We start from the raw sequence: 17,093 nt of genomic DNA on the forward strand, positions 1-17,093 counted from the left end.
AAGTTTGTACATTAGAGTCAGTCTGTTTTTCTTTCGTCTTGTTTCTAGCGTGTCCCATTTCAAATCAGATAACATGTCTGTCACGCTAGCTGTTTTGTTGAAGTTTCGAAGGCAAAAACGGGCAGCTTTTCTTTGAACTCTCTCCAGGGTTGAAATATCTTTTTTGTGGTGTGGGTCCCACGAGGCACTTGCGTACTCCAGTTTGGGTCGGATGATGCTGGTATAGGCCGTTTCTCGTACTTTCCTGAGGCAGTTCCAGAGATTTCTCTTGATCAGCCCCAAGGACCGACTTGCCTTGCTTGAGATAGATGAGTTATGTTCAGACCACTTTAATTAACTGTTAACAGTAATTCCTAGGTACGATGCAGAGTTTGGACCCACAGAAAGTATATGTCCGTTGAGGAGGACTTTGTTTATTTGAAATGCAGATGATGTTGCATTTAGAAGGGTTAAATTCCATTTGCCACTCGTTTTGCCAGATTTCTAATTTATTGAGGTCGTCTTGGAGATTGTCGCAATCTGAGTCTTCAACCCCCACACCGTATAAAAGGGTGTCATCGGCAAACAGCTTAACTGTAGAGGTTAGACCGTTTGGCAATGTTTGGTATGTTATTATTCTTATTTTTTTTAGTTCAAAAGGGATCCAATTGAAGCTAGTTGAAAAACCAGTGCCATATAGCCAAGATTTAGTATTGATCTGTTTTCGTGGTGAACGAACAAGTTGAAATTTCATTGTTCTGTACTCGACATTTCATTGGCGGAAGTAAAAATGCTGAAATTTATTGTTTCCGTTCTGCTTTGTGATTGGTTAACTTTGTCTGGGTGACCCCAGTTACAGTAGCCGCACTGTAACAGGCTTGGAAAGTGATTTCTTGTCCATTTCTTCCATAAGTTGTCTGTAACCATTTGAACGAATTCAAGCCGACGCCGTGGATCGGTTGAGTGTGTAAATGGTCCATTAGGTATTCTAGATGTGGATCGTCCTAGAAGAAGATCTTAGGGGCTCAAAGACTCATCTGGGGAAGTTGGATGTCGTCCAATCGGTTTCTCATTAAGTAAGTTTGTGGCCTCTGATAACACACAGATTGTAATTCAGAAATGTCAGAATGCTTTCACAGATGGCTGCCGCTATGGTTCTTTTCGTTAATTTTATCAGCGCTTCCGAGACACCGTTTTGCCAAGGTGCGTCTACTGAAGAGAAAACCTATTGAAATCCTTCTATGCATCCATAATCCTGTAGACTTTTTTGGTCTATATTTTTAGATCTTCTTTAATTCCTCACTTGCGGTTACCAATTGAGGACCATTGCCTAAGTAGATCTTGGATGGATAGCCTCTTATAGTTACAAATCTTCAAAGTACCATTAAGAATTTTTCGGTACTATAGTCTGGTGAAATATCTATTTGGACAGCTCTTGTACCGAGGCAGTTAAAAATGATTCCATATGCCTTTGCAGTTGTTCGTTTTTTAACTTCATCTATTGTCTTAAACGGTTTAAATAGATCTGTGCTGTGTACATGTAGGTCCATGCCGCGGCTGGTTTCAATCTTTCAATCAGGAGTTTTCCCTTTATTTGTTTGTTTAATTTCTTGTCCAATTTCTTGCATATCACACAGTTTTTTCTGATGGATTTCACCAGTTTTAGCAATTTGATGGATGATCCAGAATTTGGCTTGTATTTTGCTTGCAGTTCATAGCACTCCTAGATGACCTTGATTATGTATGTCCTTGGCATATAGGCGTGAAAATATACCGGTTATAAGCCCCCCAGGTTATAGGCCCATCTACCTGGAAACATAAAAACACATCCGATTATAAGCCCCCCGGATATAAGCCCCCCTCTGTCGGATGGCAGCACTGAACAGGGCTAAATGTTGCTTTATTGTGCGTTTTTAACTTAAAAACATATAGTTTCGACTAACACTCCCATGGCTCGTTTCGTAACGTTTTTTTTTTTTATTCCGTTTATAAGCCCTCCCGGATATAAGCCTCTCCACTTATAAGCCCACTCAAAACCCCTTACGAAGTTGTATAAGCCCAGGGCTTATAACTGGAATTTAACCAAGCAAAAATCATTCTTACTCGAAAGGAAACAACTATTGAGAAAAAACGCAATCGACAAGTTTACTATTTTTAACCAATCCACAGTGTAAACAACTGAGTCGCAAAGCGCCCGGTCATCGCGACTGACAAATAAAAAATTTCCTCCGAAAAGATAGGAAAAATGTTAATTAAAACTAAACTTCAAAGCAGGTGTCATAAGAAGTTTAAAGAACATTATTATGCACAGGATAAACCTTTGACTCATTGTTCATACAAAATAGAATATGGGATATCTTTGGTTCGAGCTGCTCCCATCCAGATTTTGAAACGCCAGAATTCTTTTGAATATTTATTTGGAGTTATTTTGTCACCATGCACTTTTTCAGGTAATGGTTATAGATGGCACAGACAATGCCACCTATACCACCCAAAAATGGCTTTTAAAGCCATTTCCAAGGTTATAGTAATAAGTGGGGAATTTTCGTCTGTCATTCCATCAATCAGAAACTGTAAACTTTTTTCGATGACATGTACAGTACAATATCTGTTTGTGCATGGCAGGCATTTATCTCACTTCCTACAGTATCCAGATTGCACATTTGTCACGATTCTGATCATGCATTTGTTTGTAGTTTTGATCAGTCATTGCTTGATGATAACAGACATAACTGCTTGCAGTTAAATTATATTTTCTTCCTTCGTTTCCAAATAGCGTGATCATGAATGTTTTTAACCACGTTAATGACCATGACTTTGTTTGTACTAGTTTTGATGATGGCCAGCAGAAAACAGAGAATGTTTGTCGGCAAGTTACATCCAGATTTAAGTGATATGCAAAAGATGAAATCTTTTGATACTTTTGTTTGCTGCTCAAGAAATGGAAAAAATATAGGAAGCAATGATCAAAAGAGCCACTTCTTTACTGACCTTTACTTCTAACTTACAGTGTGTATGACATCATTTTCTGCAAGTTTGATTTATTGGTGAGCCAACATGAGTGAGTGAGCGAGTGAGTACAGATAAACATGGGTTAGCTTGACCTCAAGAACTGTACTTCACCATCAGTAAATGCTCTTAGTGAAAACGCAGCATTAAATGTTTATTACGGTACAATATTATGTTCATATAGTGAAATGAATTGTTGAAGCGATTTGATGTTTGAGAAAATTAACTGACCTACAGTATAAATATATTTTGCTGGGAGTGGAAGCTACATTGAATGTGAAGGTGCGAAAAGTTTAGCTGGAGTATCCTGCGACGCAGATCTGGGATTGAACTGGCTCAAAACATAAATAAATATATTTTTTTCATTTTTACATACATTTGTCTAAAATCCGAGCCGCCATTTGCGCAGAAAAATGTAAGCATTTGAATGTACAGTGTGTATAAAAAACTAAAAATGTGATTTCTCGCCTCCCAAATTTCATCAATAAAATCGTTTGCTAGGTATCTTTACCTTGTAATTCATAGGAATTGCAGAATCTTAATTTTCTTTATGTTATTGGGCATCGAACTCCTCGCTTTTCCCATACATTTTCTGAAATTTTTGCCTTGTTTGCCCCCCCAACCAAGATGGCAGCAGAAACCGTGGAAGGGTCTATTCTTTTTTTGACCACCAAAATAAAGTGCTGAAATTGTTACCAAAACATGTCAAATGGCAAGTAGCTACTATCAGTAATGTCACAATGACACTTCATTTACCTTTGTCTTCTTGCGTGAATGGATCATTAATAGCTGCTTGTGCTCTGAGGCTTTGTAGGGCGAATTTTATTCTTTTGAACAACAAGACTAATAAAAGTGTAACCTTTGATCCTCTTTTTCATGATTTAGGAAATTTGTTTTGTAAATAATCATCCTTGTTCCCTCAAGAGAAAGACCCTGGGAACAAGGTTGTTTTGTGAATGACATGTGCTGAATCGGGTTTTCAAGGACCATATGATTCTATCTGTCAGCATGTTTACCCTTAATGCATAAATAAATTGTCTACTCGAATTATATATTTTGATGGTAGAAACTTACGCTGAGTCCTCGTAATTTGTACGCGCTTGAATTATAAATTATTTTAGTTTTATGTGCTTTCAGTGCTTTCTCCCAAGTCTCCCAAGTTTTTTGGCGAAAACGAAAGAATATGGGATAAAAAAATCCATATTCGTCTACTTGTGAAATTTGTAAACTTGCAAAGTTTTTGTGCAGTCTAGAACTTTAAAATTGGTGAATACATCTTATACCGTGACAGTTTACCTTTCTTTTCTTAGGACTTTATGGCTTGAAGAGAACTTTTAAACATTTTTGTCGCGTTGATCCGTGAATTTTGTGTGGAGCAGAGCTGAACCTGTTTTTTATCCTTTCAGTGGTAATGATTGCTTTAGTGCGTTATCCGATGAACTTGTTAAGAATAAGACAGTTGATCACGAAAACTAAAACAGATTCCTAACTCTTTTGCGGACGTTTTCTATAGTAATTTCATAAAAGCAATAAACCACACTTTCTAGGGCTTAACAGACATAATAAAACCACTTGTGATGTTGGGAAAACACTTGAAAAGCTTGTAAATCACTTGCCTGTAAGCTCGGGATTTACAAGCTTTTCTCGTGTTCTCCCAACATCCCAAGGTGTCTTATTACGCCAGTAAAGCCCTAGAAAGTGTGGTCTATTTCCCAAATAGATGTTTACAAGGAGTTTGACATGTAACAAATTTTGTATCTTTCAATGTTGATACAGAGATGATGACCATTATGATGTCCCAAAATATGCAACTTCAGCAGCTATTGTTACAACAGGCGATTGGACCATGCCCCACAGAAAGCACCCAACCTCACAGGTAACCCTAGATAAAAGTTAAATGTACTATACTTCTTAATTCTAAAAATAGAGTGAAAATAAATAATGGGAGGAGGGGACTGCAGCCACCCCAGGGCTGAATTTTTTTAGGCAAAAATACTTGGAATTCGGGCAACAAGCCTAGACAAAAAAATAGAAAATAAGCGAACAAATCTTATCATTACAATCAAAACAAATTACCTCAACAGAAAAAGTATTGGAAGTGTACCAAACTCAGTTGGGATTCAAAAGTTTAACCAAGAGGAGTTGAATGGAATTTATCTTACCTTCAGATTGAGGTGCGATTTTTCTCCATTGCTGCTTCATGATTTTCAGCTCTGCCAGTACTCCTTTTCCGCATAATATGCTCATTGCATACTTCGCTACATCAAACGCCTTTTAACGAAACTGCGACTAACAGTTGAATGAAAACGTTTCCTTTGATGTCGCTGTTCAAGCTAAACCCGTTATGCGAAAGTAGACTGCATGGTCATAGACAACAGAAAAAAATAATTTTTGCAGCATGCGCACAAGCTAAAAATAAATTTCAAATGATTACCATGGGGCACAGGGCCCGGATTTGCTCTCTTATTTACCGGTAATCCTTCCTCCTTCCGATCCCAAACTGTTACCTATTGAAAGCAAGATAAATCAAGCTCAATTACCTTTTGTATTTTGCCAGGCTGTCAATAGCTTGGGCGTTTGCGCGCGGTGGGTCAAGTGTAAGACAGGGTCATAATTAGGTATGGGATCAGGGATCACAGCCTCGGGATCGGGATCATGGACCCGGGATCCCGGGTCACATGTCATGACATGTCATGGGACTGGATTGGCCAATCAGATGGGATCGAAATGGAATCAGGGATCGAATGTTGGCACATTTTGGGGATCAGGAATTAAAATTTAGAGCTACAATTTGGAATCAGCAATGAAAAATATACCTGGTTACGACCCCGGTAAGACCTTGATTGTGAAACAACGCTGGTACAGTACATAATGCAATGAAGCTAAATAAATGCCTTTGAAATGTTAGGTTCTAATGGCTAGCTCAAAACGTTCAAGGAAATGATTTAAGGTTACTGTCAACAAAATAGGGTGCCTTCTGCGAAAATATTTTAAGCATGCTACTTAAATGGAAACCACAGAAAACTATATATCACCAAAAAGCTTACAAAACATAAAATCCAAAAATATTTTAAAAACGTTTAGCCTTTAGCCTTTAAATGCAAAACTGACAGGGTTTGTTTAACTGAATTAACAGCCTTTGTGTTACCATTGGCATCCAAACAAACTGGACTATATCACTCAGGAGGTAATGTGCTAACAAATTGTATGAGGCTTTTTCAATATTTTTATTGGTTCCTGAGAAAATCCACTTTGAAGTTGGACAATAGACAATTTTTCCGTTGTTAATACGTGCCGGGAGGCCACAAGAAAAGTATTTCAAATTTTGTTAAAGCCTCACACACTTCAGTGCGTTAATATCTCATGAACATTCTGGCCAATTTCTGTGAAAATCTGAGAAATCTACATATCCAATTAATTCATTTGAACAGAGGTAACTTGCACAAAAACAAACCTTGAGTTTTGTCATCTTGAATCCGCTATTGAGCCAGATGAGACATATTTCAGTTTATGCCATGATTGTGCAATGCGATACGTTTTTACTTTTCAAAGCTGCTTTGATCGATGGTTACACAACGCTGGCATATGCGGCTGTCCTGTTTCATCATTGTCTCTGTGCTTTCATGAGGCTACAACCTTTGACAAAAGTAGTTGACACATTGACTAGTTTTTAAATTTCATGACTGTCTGCTAAAACACCCCCCTCCCCTCATCCAATGTTCACATGTTCGCCAATTTTGTGGCCAAAAAACATTGTAGCGAGATATTTTTTACAAAAAATCATCTATTTCTGTTTTTCTTGGGTAATTTTAGCGACAGATAGGAGTATTTTCTAGCCTTATGATATCGGAGATCTTGTTAAACATTAATCTCAACTGCCCAGGAATTTGGTTTCGTGCTCTGGAGAACGTGTATTGCTGCTTTTTCCAAAACTTTGCCGGAGTATCATTGCAGAAGCCCCGCTTAACATTCTTAAACAAGAAAATGAATAATACGACCAGAGAGAGTCACACGCTACGTATTATGGACAGGATCTGCACCCGTTTATTTTCTCAACTAAAGATGTCATTTTCAACTTCAAATAATCAAAAATACTCTTACGCTAAACATTTAGCGTGCTTTCTAAAAACAATTCTGTTAGAGCTAAGATAGGTAATGGATATCCTTTATTTTCAAGCAAATAGACACATTGACTTCGCTCTACTGTAGTTATGGCAAATTTACCACTTGTTTTGTTACCTCCCCTCATCCAATGTTGTAAAAATAAGTAAAATTGTAGCAAAGGGCTACTAGAAACAAACTACAACATTGATATGGGGAAGGGGGTTGGAAAAGTGGGGCAAAAGGATGAAATTAGTCCAAATAACAATAAAATAGGGCCTAAATTGATTATGTGTCAACACTTTTGTCAATGATTGTAGCTTCCTATGCAGGCATTCTTTTGGCTAGTCACCGAGCCAAAATTTGTGCTTACTAGACTATCAAATTTATAAATTGACGTTATTATGAAGACAGGCAATCCAAAAGAACGTCGGCATTGGAGGCTTTCATAATAACGACAATTTATAAATCTGTTAGTCTAAGCAGAAATGTGACAGGCAATCCAAAAGAACGTGTGCATTGGATGCTTTTATAATAATGTCAATTTATTATTTGTTAGTCTAAAGGCCTGGCTAAACTAGGAATCATTGTTGCGGAAACATTGCTGCGGATGCAAATGTTTCCCAGTTTAGCCACGCGGGAAACATTTGTTGCGGAAACAAATTTTGCTTCACAGAAACAAAAAATGTTTCTGCCTCAAGTCAAAAACATTTTTGCTTCCCGGATACAAATTTTGCTCCCGAAACACATGTTGCCCAGTTTAGCCACTATGGAAACAATGTTTCCTAGTTTAGCCAGGCCTTAAGGGCCGAATCGCACTAGCGGACAAATTTTGTAACAATTGGTAGATTTCATCATTAACGTGTCACTTGTTTCAGAAAACAAGTGCGAGTTCGTTTTTTGAGACCTTGAACTTGTCCAACATTTCAGGAAAACAAAGAAGCAGTTGTCTTATGATTGGTCCGCGTTGCACGCGCGATAGATGTTGTCAAACAATTGCAAAAACAAGTGCGAACGACTTGTTGGACAAGGGCAAATTTTGTCAAAACGGACAAATCATCAAAGGGGCCGAAGTCGTGCTTCAAGGGAGGACAATTCATGACAAGTCGCATTCCCATGCCCCTCGTAATGCCAGATAACAATATGTTGTTAATTGGCTATTGTGTTTGGCCCAAATTGCACCGAAAAACAACACGCACTCAAAAGTTGTTGGGATATCGATAGTATGCACCGTGATGTGGCTCTCACTACTATCATAATCCAGCCGCAAAGTCTTTTCGCGAGAGGCAAAGCATGTTTATAAGTGAAGTGTTTCGGCCAAATGTAAGAATGAGAAAAGAAAAAGTTATCTTGAGACGACTTATTATTCTACTGCATGAGAACACGCGTACTTTAAAATCGAATTGTTTTAGATTTTTTTACCCCGTTGTACTGCATATTTGATGTTTGCCCAAGACGGCCGTGCTGAGAAATGTAGAGGGATGGCAGAAGCACGTGCAAAGCTATTGTACTAATAATTACACCTTTTGTTTTCTTCAGAATGTCTCTGACTTGTCGCGACAATTTTGTTTTTGTAAAAAATGTTATGACATTTAAAACTTGTCCGCTAGTGCGATTCGGCCCTAAGTAGTCCTGAATTTGACAAATTTGTTGCAACCTCCGGGTGCCTTAGTATACAATCAAAGGCTCTTCGAGATCCCGACGTTTTTGCATGAAGTATGAGTCGAAGGTTTATCCTGTGCATTGTTCTTCGAACTTATCATTACAGTTTCTTTGTAGTTTAGTTTAACAATTTCCTATCTTCGCGGAGGAAATGCAGCCATATAATTTTGTCAAAAATGGCTCGTCCGCGCCGGTTATTTATACACATATTCCTTAACATTACACAAACAAAACAGTGCAAATTTTACCGAGATCTGACAATTCTATACTTTAAAATTGCAAGGACCTTTCGAGGCAGTCGATTACGGCAGCGAAATTAGCAAATGAAACAGCAAAATATGCGTTCGACGCTTTGTTTTTGCGACGCCATATTTGAATTGTTATAGGTAGACCGCTGTTCAATGTGTTCAAGGCCGTATCGTTACGATTGCTCCACGAAAAAGCACGAAAAAAATACGGATATTTCCGACTACTGTCGGAGAAAACATTGCGCATATAATTGCGGCGTAAACAAATCGTTACACTCAAGCTGCGTTTTGTCTAGCCTCTGCGAGGGTCGGATATCAAGACCCAGGATTAAACAAAAGCCATATATACAGTGAATGCTTTCGAATTATATTTGAAGATGAAATACGAAAGAATTTTGCTGTCTTTGACTGAAATTCCACTCGAACTGCGTAGATACGATCGCATGTTGTAAAGCCGATTCATGCAACATTGCTGTCAGCGCGAGGTCACGTCCCTAACGACCTAGGCTGATGACGAAATAGAAGGGCGCTTGCATGTAGCGACCAAATTTGGCCTAATTTTTAACCGCTCCTAAGCTAAAAGAAGCCCCCATCTCTTGCATTTGTTTTAACTTCAATAATATCTTTAAAAAGAGCGAGTTTTTTGGTATGGTTTATTTTTGACGTTGTAAGTGCTAGTGATTATTTATTCGTGTTTTAGTTACGCAATCCATTGTTTGTGCGACGCTTTTTATAGATCGCCTTTCAGACACACGTGCGTTGGGATAAGAAAGCTGACATGTCACTTTTAAAATTGTTATATAACGTTTGTAAATGTGACAAGTCACGTTTTTTCCACGAGATCGCAAGTGATCACCCACAGCGGAAAGTAATCCCTTGAGAAATTAAAACAGTCCCTTGAGAAATTAAAAAAGTCCCTTGAGAGTTTACAAATATGTGGTTCCAAATTTTGTCTACATAACCCCTTTTCTCCTACTTTAGCTTGTAAACAAGCAAAAACGTCGAAAAAAACAATGTTTTTTCTGCAACTAAAGTGCTTCTCCTTGAAGTCCTTGAAAAGCTCTGGAATTAAATTTTAGATTCCAAGGGCACATAGAAAGAGCCCTTGAAAATATAGATTTGATCATATCAGAATCCCCTCTGTGTGTGGATTAAATCGTAGAACTGTAAATCCATTGTGACACTCACAGTGTATGTACTTATTTGAACCAGATTGTCATCAGTAAGATCATTGGAGGTTGAACAAATTGGACATCGAGAAATGACGCCATTTACTACCCTTCCAATTAACAGTCAAACTCAAAGAGGTATGATGTGCTGAGAAGAATTTTGCTAATGATATCTTCTAGTTATCAATAAAAGTTTGTAAACTATGAATATCTTAATTTATCCCATTTACAAGTAAAAAGAACAAAAAGCCAACTATGATGTTAATCTCATTCCCAGATCTGACGGGTGGGTGAAGCTGAACACGAGATCTGGTCAGATCAAATTTGTACCACGCGATTGCCTGTCAGGAATGTGTCAGGCGAGTCAATAGCGCATGCCCGAGACAAATGAATTACCTTATTACATGAAATTTTCCCGACACGTTAATTTCGCGAATTTCGCGATTCCAAAAAAATCGCGAAATTAAAGTGACGCGAACAATAAGTGTCGCGATCATAACATGACGCAAAAATTAGATGACTCGCATCTTGTCAATAGTCAAGGAAGAACAGGTTTAGTACCACTGAAAGAAAGAATTTTCAATGTGCATGGATGATTCGTCACAACTGACTCTAGAACAATAACCCATGCACGTACAAATATGACCTACTTGTAGACATTGTCAGAATTGAACTGCTCTGTTGCTGCTGCTGCTGCTGCTGCTGTCGAGTTTTAGTCCTTCCCTTTGCGTTTTTGTTAATTTAGACGTTATTGTTCCTTTGAAGAAGTCGTTTTATTTAATTAGGGGCATGTTAAATAATATCGTGTAAACTACCCTCGTTATTATTATTATTATTATTATTATTATTATTGCCAAGGGAATGTAAATTGTGTCTTACTCAAAAACGCGAAAATAAAGTGATTCAAAATACAAAATTTTTGTAAAATCGCGAAATTTAAGTGTCGCGAAATATGCGCACCTCAAAATCGCGAAATTAACGTGTCGCGAAAATTTCATGTAATAAGGTACCAACAAGATGAATAACCAATGCTTAACCATCTCGTCTTTTCTGGAATGATATCTAGCAGAGTATTTTACTAAAGAATATAGCAGAAGGCAATTATGAAAGCTTTAGTTCGGGTAAAAATATTTATTTGATTTAAAAAAAGTGTTCGTTGCGCGGTTACAGTGTACATACAATGAATAGACGTGTCCAGGTTTTATGCAAATTTGATCGGGTCACGTAAATATTCCTATGGCGGATTTTCTGTTGTCAATGAAAACTGAGAAGAAATCTTCTTGATTTCAAGGCCGACTGTGAACAACGAAACGTCCCAAGAATGTATATATTATGATTTCGTGCATCATGATATTTCATTTGCATAAAAAGCAGACATTAAATTCCCTATAGCGAGAGGCCCTGACAAGCCTCGCAATGCACATTAAATTTAAGCGCTGTGACAGCCATGCATGTTTTCTTACAGCCAATCAAAAAAATTGAATATTCTTACTTGACCAGATCTCGCCTTCAGCTTTGCCCACCGGCAAGATCTGGGAATGAGATTACTATCATGATGTCTGTCCCAACGTGACCCTAGATTTAATATGGACAAAGCCGGTGAGAGATAAATGGGCCATCAATCAACGGCAAAAATTAGGTGAAAATAAACAGCATGATTTTTTATTAATTAGAGAAAGATAAAAGGCCAGCACAGGAGATATTTGTCTCATGTGCATTAAAGGCAAAATGAGGAGGGACTTAATTTGGCCCAAGGAAAGGTTTCTGATTGGAAAATAAGTACCAGGCAAAAGGATCCAAGTGCCGGAGACACGAGTTGCTAGATGTAGGGGCATACCCCCCAGAAATTTTGAAATATAGCATGCATGTTCTTGAGGAAAGCCTATAGACCCCGTCAAAATTTTGGAAACGCGTCTCTTAGGCCAGCCAAATGGACCTGCTTTTTAAAAACAAAAAATTCTGATGGTAGAGTTAAACAATATAGTTTTTTGCAAACAACATGCAGTTATTTAATTTCTGTTGAAGAGGAAATCGTTGCAGTTGACCAAAATTAAGGAATTTGCCAAAGAGTAGTTCCTCAACACTTTGGCGTAGAAGAGGTGGTTATGGCGTATAAGAGGTAATTATTATAATGCCTCAAAAACGAGTTGATGCGAGGTGGTCAATTGACCTATTCTGATACCTTAAAAAAATGATTGGGGATTGCTTTCCATTCCTCCTTGACAACACATTGGTTGCTAGACATCTAGAGATCCAAGCAAGATTTAATGATTTAACCATTATCTCCCCATTGATTTGGAACATGCAATCCTCCATCAACATAGTCTTGATACATTACTTGCCCCTTAATTGAGTCAAATAGCTAGAGAGGTTGTTAGAGCAGAGATTGTATCCATTGTGAAGAATAGAAAATTATATTTTACCATGGAAGCTCAATGTTATAAATTATGGCTGTCATTTTGCTTTCTGCTGAAAAATAATTTTCATTACTGAACTCTCTAATTTCAGCTAAATCTCCTTCAGTAAAGTGGCCACCAGTTACTGTTCTAAGAAAGCCATCTCCAAAACCACTGGTAAATAATAATTATTATTATACTGACCCTCCTAAAATCCTATTGTTCTGTCGCAGGCCTCAGCTGCCTGCAATATACCAAATAATATAAAGTATTAACTACTCCACAACTACAGTACAATCCATGATATTACACAACAAAGACAGCTGAGAGTGCCAATAACTGAAATCAGCCAACCAGAATTCTTTATTTCCAGTTTAATATTTTCTAAGTTGAACATTAACTCATTGTCTTTTCTGTATTAGACTGCAAAACAGTCATTTTTTTCTTAAAGGTCAAATGAACAGAAATTTTTTAAAATGCCATTTTAACCAACCAAACGCTAAAACTATCCATTATTGAGTGAAATTAAGAAAAAATTTTGCTTTTTGAGCCTTAAAGCGTGAAATACAGCAAAAAATACGAAGATTTCCGAAGGCTTCACGAAAACGTTTTTGAATTTTTTTTATTTTATTTTATTTTTTTTATTCATCCACAATACAAAGTACAAAACATACAATAACAAATGGTTACAAATTTTTGCTAGCCTAAAACAGCTGCGCAATTTCTGGTTTGGCAATTAATATGTTCTTAATTACTTAACAATATATTACTTACAATAATAATTACAGGTACTCTCTTTTACTATTTTACATCAAGTTACATGTATACAAAAAAAAGTAATGAAAATGAGAAACCAAATGAAAACGGGGATAAGTTAAACTAAGTTTGGAAAATTTCTCGTCCATTTCTTATAAAATGCTTCTAATTCGTTATTTTTGGTCGCAATGTATTTTTCTGTCTGATATTTTATTTTTATTTTCAGTATAAAACCTTTTATATACGGCCGTACACACTTCCTCCTGCAATCCCAAATATAAACTTTACCGATTAAAATTAGATAGTTTAGTAAGGGGCATGATGATGCTGTAATACCTATAATGATTTTTTGAAGGCTGAGAACTTTAAGTTGTTTTGTTAGGTCAAAGTAGTATTTTTCCAGTTGTTTCCAAAATAGATTTGAGTGGGGACAGTTGAAAAATAGGTGGTGTAATGTTTCTGATTCATTGTTGCAGAAAGTACATTTGTCATGCTCGCTGTATCCAATTTTAAATAATTTCGTATTTGTATAAAGAATTGAATTTAAAACTTTGTATTGAAAAGCTCTGACATAAGGTTCATTTGCTATTTTATGCGGTAGGTAAAAGGCAACTTTCAATTCTTCATCTGTTAAGTTGAATTGTTGTCTTAGTTTTTTCGACTTAAACAAGCAAAAAAGTAGGAGAATAGCGTTTAGTGGACTCAAATCTGAACCGGAAGGGATCGCATTCTTGTTAACTCTCAAGGGAATACTTTCCGCTGTGGGTGATCAAAGCGCGTGACTTGTAAGTGTCACTCTATAGTTGTGCTTCAGCACTTCCGTTCTTGTAGAAAAAACGTGACTTGTCAAATTTACAAACATTATATAAGAATCACAAACGTGAGTAGCCCAATTAAGAATGTAAGCGGTTCAGCGCTCGAAGGCAGTGAAGTTTAAAACGATTAAGAACGCAATTTTTACTAGTACAAGTCTTTAGGCGCTAATATTAATTTAACTTAAAACGATTAACAACGCAAATTTGTACTCGTACAAGTCTTTCAGACACTAAAACGTTGCTAATAGTTAACCAAAGGGAACTCATTTCGTGACAATTGATTATTTCTGCTGAGTTGCACAATTGTGCTTCAGCACTTCTGTTCTTGTAAAAAAACGTGACTTGTCAAATTTACAAACATTATATAAGAATCAAAAACGTGAGTAGCCCAAATCTTACGTCACATAACCAATTAAGAATGTAAGCGGTTCAGCGCTCGAAGGCAGTGAAGTTTAAAACGATTAAGAACGCAATTTTTACTAGTACAAGTCTTTAGGCGCTAATATTAATTTAACCTAAAACGATTAACAACGCAAATTTGTACTCGTACAAGTCTTTCACACACTAAAACGTTGCTAATAGTTTACCAAAGGGATCTCATTTCGTGACAATTGATTATTTCTGCTGAGTTGCACAATTTAGAATTGCAACATCATCTAGGTCATCTAGCGAAGCGCACTATTACTAAAAATAGATTTCGCCACATGATACCCCCCCCCCCCCTCCCGTGAGTCGGACAACAATTTTAGTTTGGGCAAAGGCTTTGTATGGAGGGGACGCATTCTTGACAAGAAAAAAGGGGCAAGAAAGGCACAATGTGAGCCCGAGATTCTCGAAAGGCTCGAAAAATGATAGATTCCAAACATTTTTGCTTTAGTAAGTGAAAACAGATTGAAGGTATCCAAAAAATGGCCCAAAATTGAATTTATTAGTCGAAGATCCGGCATTAACACCTTGATTCCCACTGCAAAATTATTCAGGCTGCCGAGAAATTTAAGCGGCGGATAGCGAATTACTATCGAATTATATAATTGCGAAGGATTGCTTCATTTAGGCACCGGAAAGATCGTCGGTTGCAAGAAATTCAGAATTCTTCCCGAATTTGACGGCACTGATCGCCGGTCATCCGATCTGTTTCAACACATGATAGATAGAGGGCGAAAATATTATGCTATTCAAACGCCTTTCTAATGGAATTGACGGCGGGTTTGATTTTAATAAAGCTGTTGTTTATCCCCATTACTATTACAGACTGCAGCTACAGCTGCCGAGCTCGATCAGTGTATATTAAATAGTATTTGCCGCGACAATTGTGTAACGAAATTGACCTCTTTAAATATTCGTGTCAGGCAAGGGGACCGATCGGACGAGCGTTTCTTTGTGTAATTTTGTGGTGGCATAAATCTGAGGTTAGCTCTGTTGTGTTGGAAAATGTGCCACTAAGAACAGTGTAAACGTTTTGCATTTCTCATAAAAATAAATGTTTTCTTTCAGCAAATCCCGGCAGCAAATCGGGCCTTTATAATCCATTCAATAACTGAGAGTAAAACATTTTACACATTAATTGAATAATCGCTCTGTTTGACAAACCTTTTGTTTCAAACCACGGTTTGAGCTTTCTACGTTGCACAGGTAAGGCTTTCTCTCGAAATCCGAGCCAATCTGGCCATGGTTTTGTGAAACAATCGCTAAATTTGCCTCCAAAGTGCCCGCCAACCATACATTGCTCTTACAGAGAGCTGTTTGTTTGTTTGAATTTTGACTCACACCGGGGGTCAAATTCTGTGACGTCATTAGTGCGCTTCGCTAATTGCAACATCATTAAATGTGTTAAGTGATATTTATAAGTGTTTTTGTAGCCTGTTGTGAAATTACTTCCGGTGGAAGCAGTAAACGTTAAACGTTTCTTCTGTTCAATTACAATTACAATTACAATACAATGTTTAATGTGGTCATTACACTTAGCTATGGTTTCGATGCGTCCCGCAGATATGGTTAGCAAAATCTGCGGGAACGCACCAGCTAGTTTACAGGTAAGCCACAATGAAAATAAAATAAAATAAAATAAAATAAAGTAAATACAATTCTAAAGCTTTAAATATGTGCGACGCATTTCCTGAAAAATGAGCTAAAAGTTATAAAATATATACAATTATTTAATTAAAAATTAAAGATGACGACTAATATCTACAGCATTTAACGCCCTTCTAAAGGTTTTATAGCATATTGTAGTTCTGGCAGTGTCTGAGAGGTTATTCCATAATTTGGGGGCGAAATATCGCCAAGATTTGAGTCCGTGCTTGGTAGTTTGCACTTTAGGTAGATTGAGAATATTTTGTCCTCTTAAGTTGTAAGAAGAGTTTCTAGGTTGTATCAGCTCACGCAAGCAGGGAGGGCTAGGACCGTTTAAGTAAATGCATCGATCGCCATAAGAAAAATAACAGCAACTGTTTTGCTGGAAATGTAGTCGTTAGAAATGGCATGTGTAGCTGTAAGGTAAAGAATAACGCGAGGAGAAGCGGCTTTTGGTAATATCCAAACGAAAATTTACTTCTCAATGTGGGGTTAAGATTGCGTGACGAGACAAAAGGTAACTCTGTCGTGCGTAACCTAACCTGCGATCAGGCGTTATATTTTTCTGCATTAGGCCGAGTAGAAATCTTTCTAACTCGAAAGGAAACGACTATTTCGATTAAACATGTTAAAGGCAAACGTCAAAGTTTAACTTTTTTAACCAAGCCAAAGTATATGAGTCGCAAAGCACCCAGTCGTCGCGATTGACAAATACAGCATTTACTCCGCGAAAATAAAAAATGCTTAAACTGAAAGACGTTTGAATTCTTCCATGATATGTTCGAACAACAATGCCCAGGATAAACCTTCTACTCATACTAACCTCATGCAAAAAAAGTCGATATCTCGAAGAGATCTTTGATTTAACGTTATTAGGTAGTTGAG

At 37.3% G+C, this 17,093-nt stretch overlaps 1 protein-coding gene across 2 annotated transcripts in view; it reads left to right on the forward strand.

The window, feature by feature from the left end:
• LOC144666767 (uncharacterized) overlaps window positions 1-17,093 on the forward strand; it is a 67,887-nt gene that overhangs the window by 28,530 nt on the left and 22,264 nt on the right. The window contains exons 1-4 of one of the 2 annotated variants that reach the window (XM_078528157.1): window positions 918-1,055; window positions 4,765-4,864; window positions 10,212-10,306; window positions 12,677-12,741. In XM_078528157.1, coding sequence (XP_078384283.1) covers window positions 4,767-4,864; window positions 10,212-10,306; window positions 12,677-12,741 — 258 coding nt within the window. In that variant the 5' untranslated portion in view covers window positions 918-1,055; window positions 4,765-4,766. Of the gene's footprint in view, window positions 1-917; window positions 1,056-4,764; window positions 4,865-10,211; window positions 10,307-12,676; window positions 12,742-17,093 lie in introns of those variants that run through there. The other variant, XM_078528156.1, reaches the window with a different exon arrangement.

Source organism: Oculina patagonica, chromosome 9 (genome assembly GCF_052425735.1).
Source record: "Oculina patagonica isolate OP01 chromosome 9, crgOcupat, whole genome shotgun sequence".
NCBI classification, from domain to species: Eukaryota; Metazoa; Cnidaria; class Anthozoa; order Scleractinia; family Oculinidae; genus Oculina; species Oculina patagonica.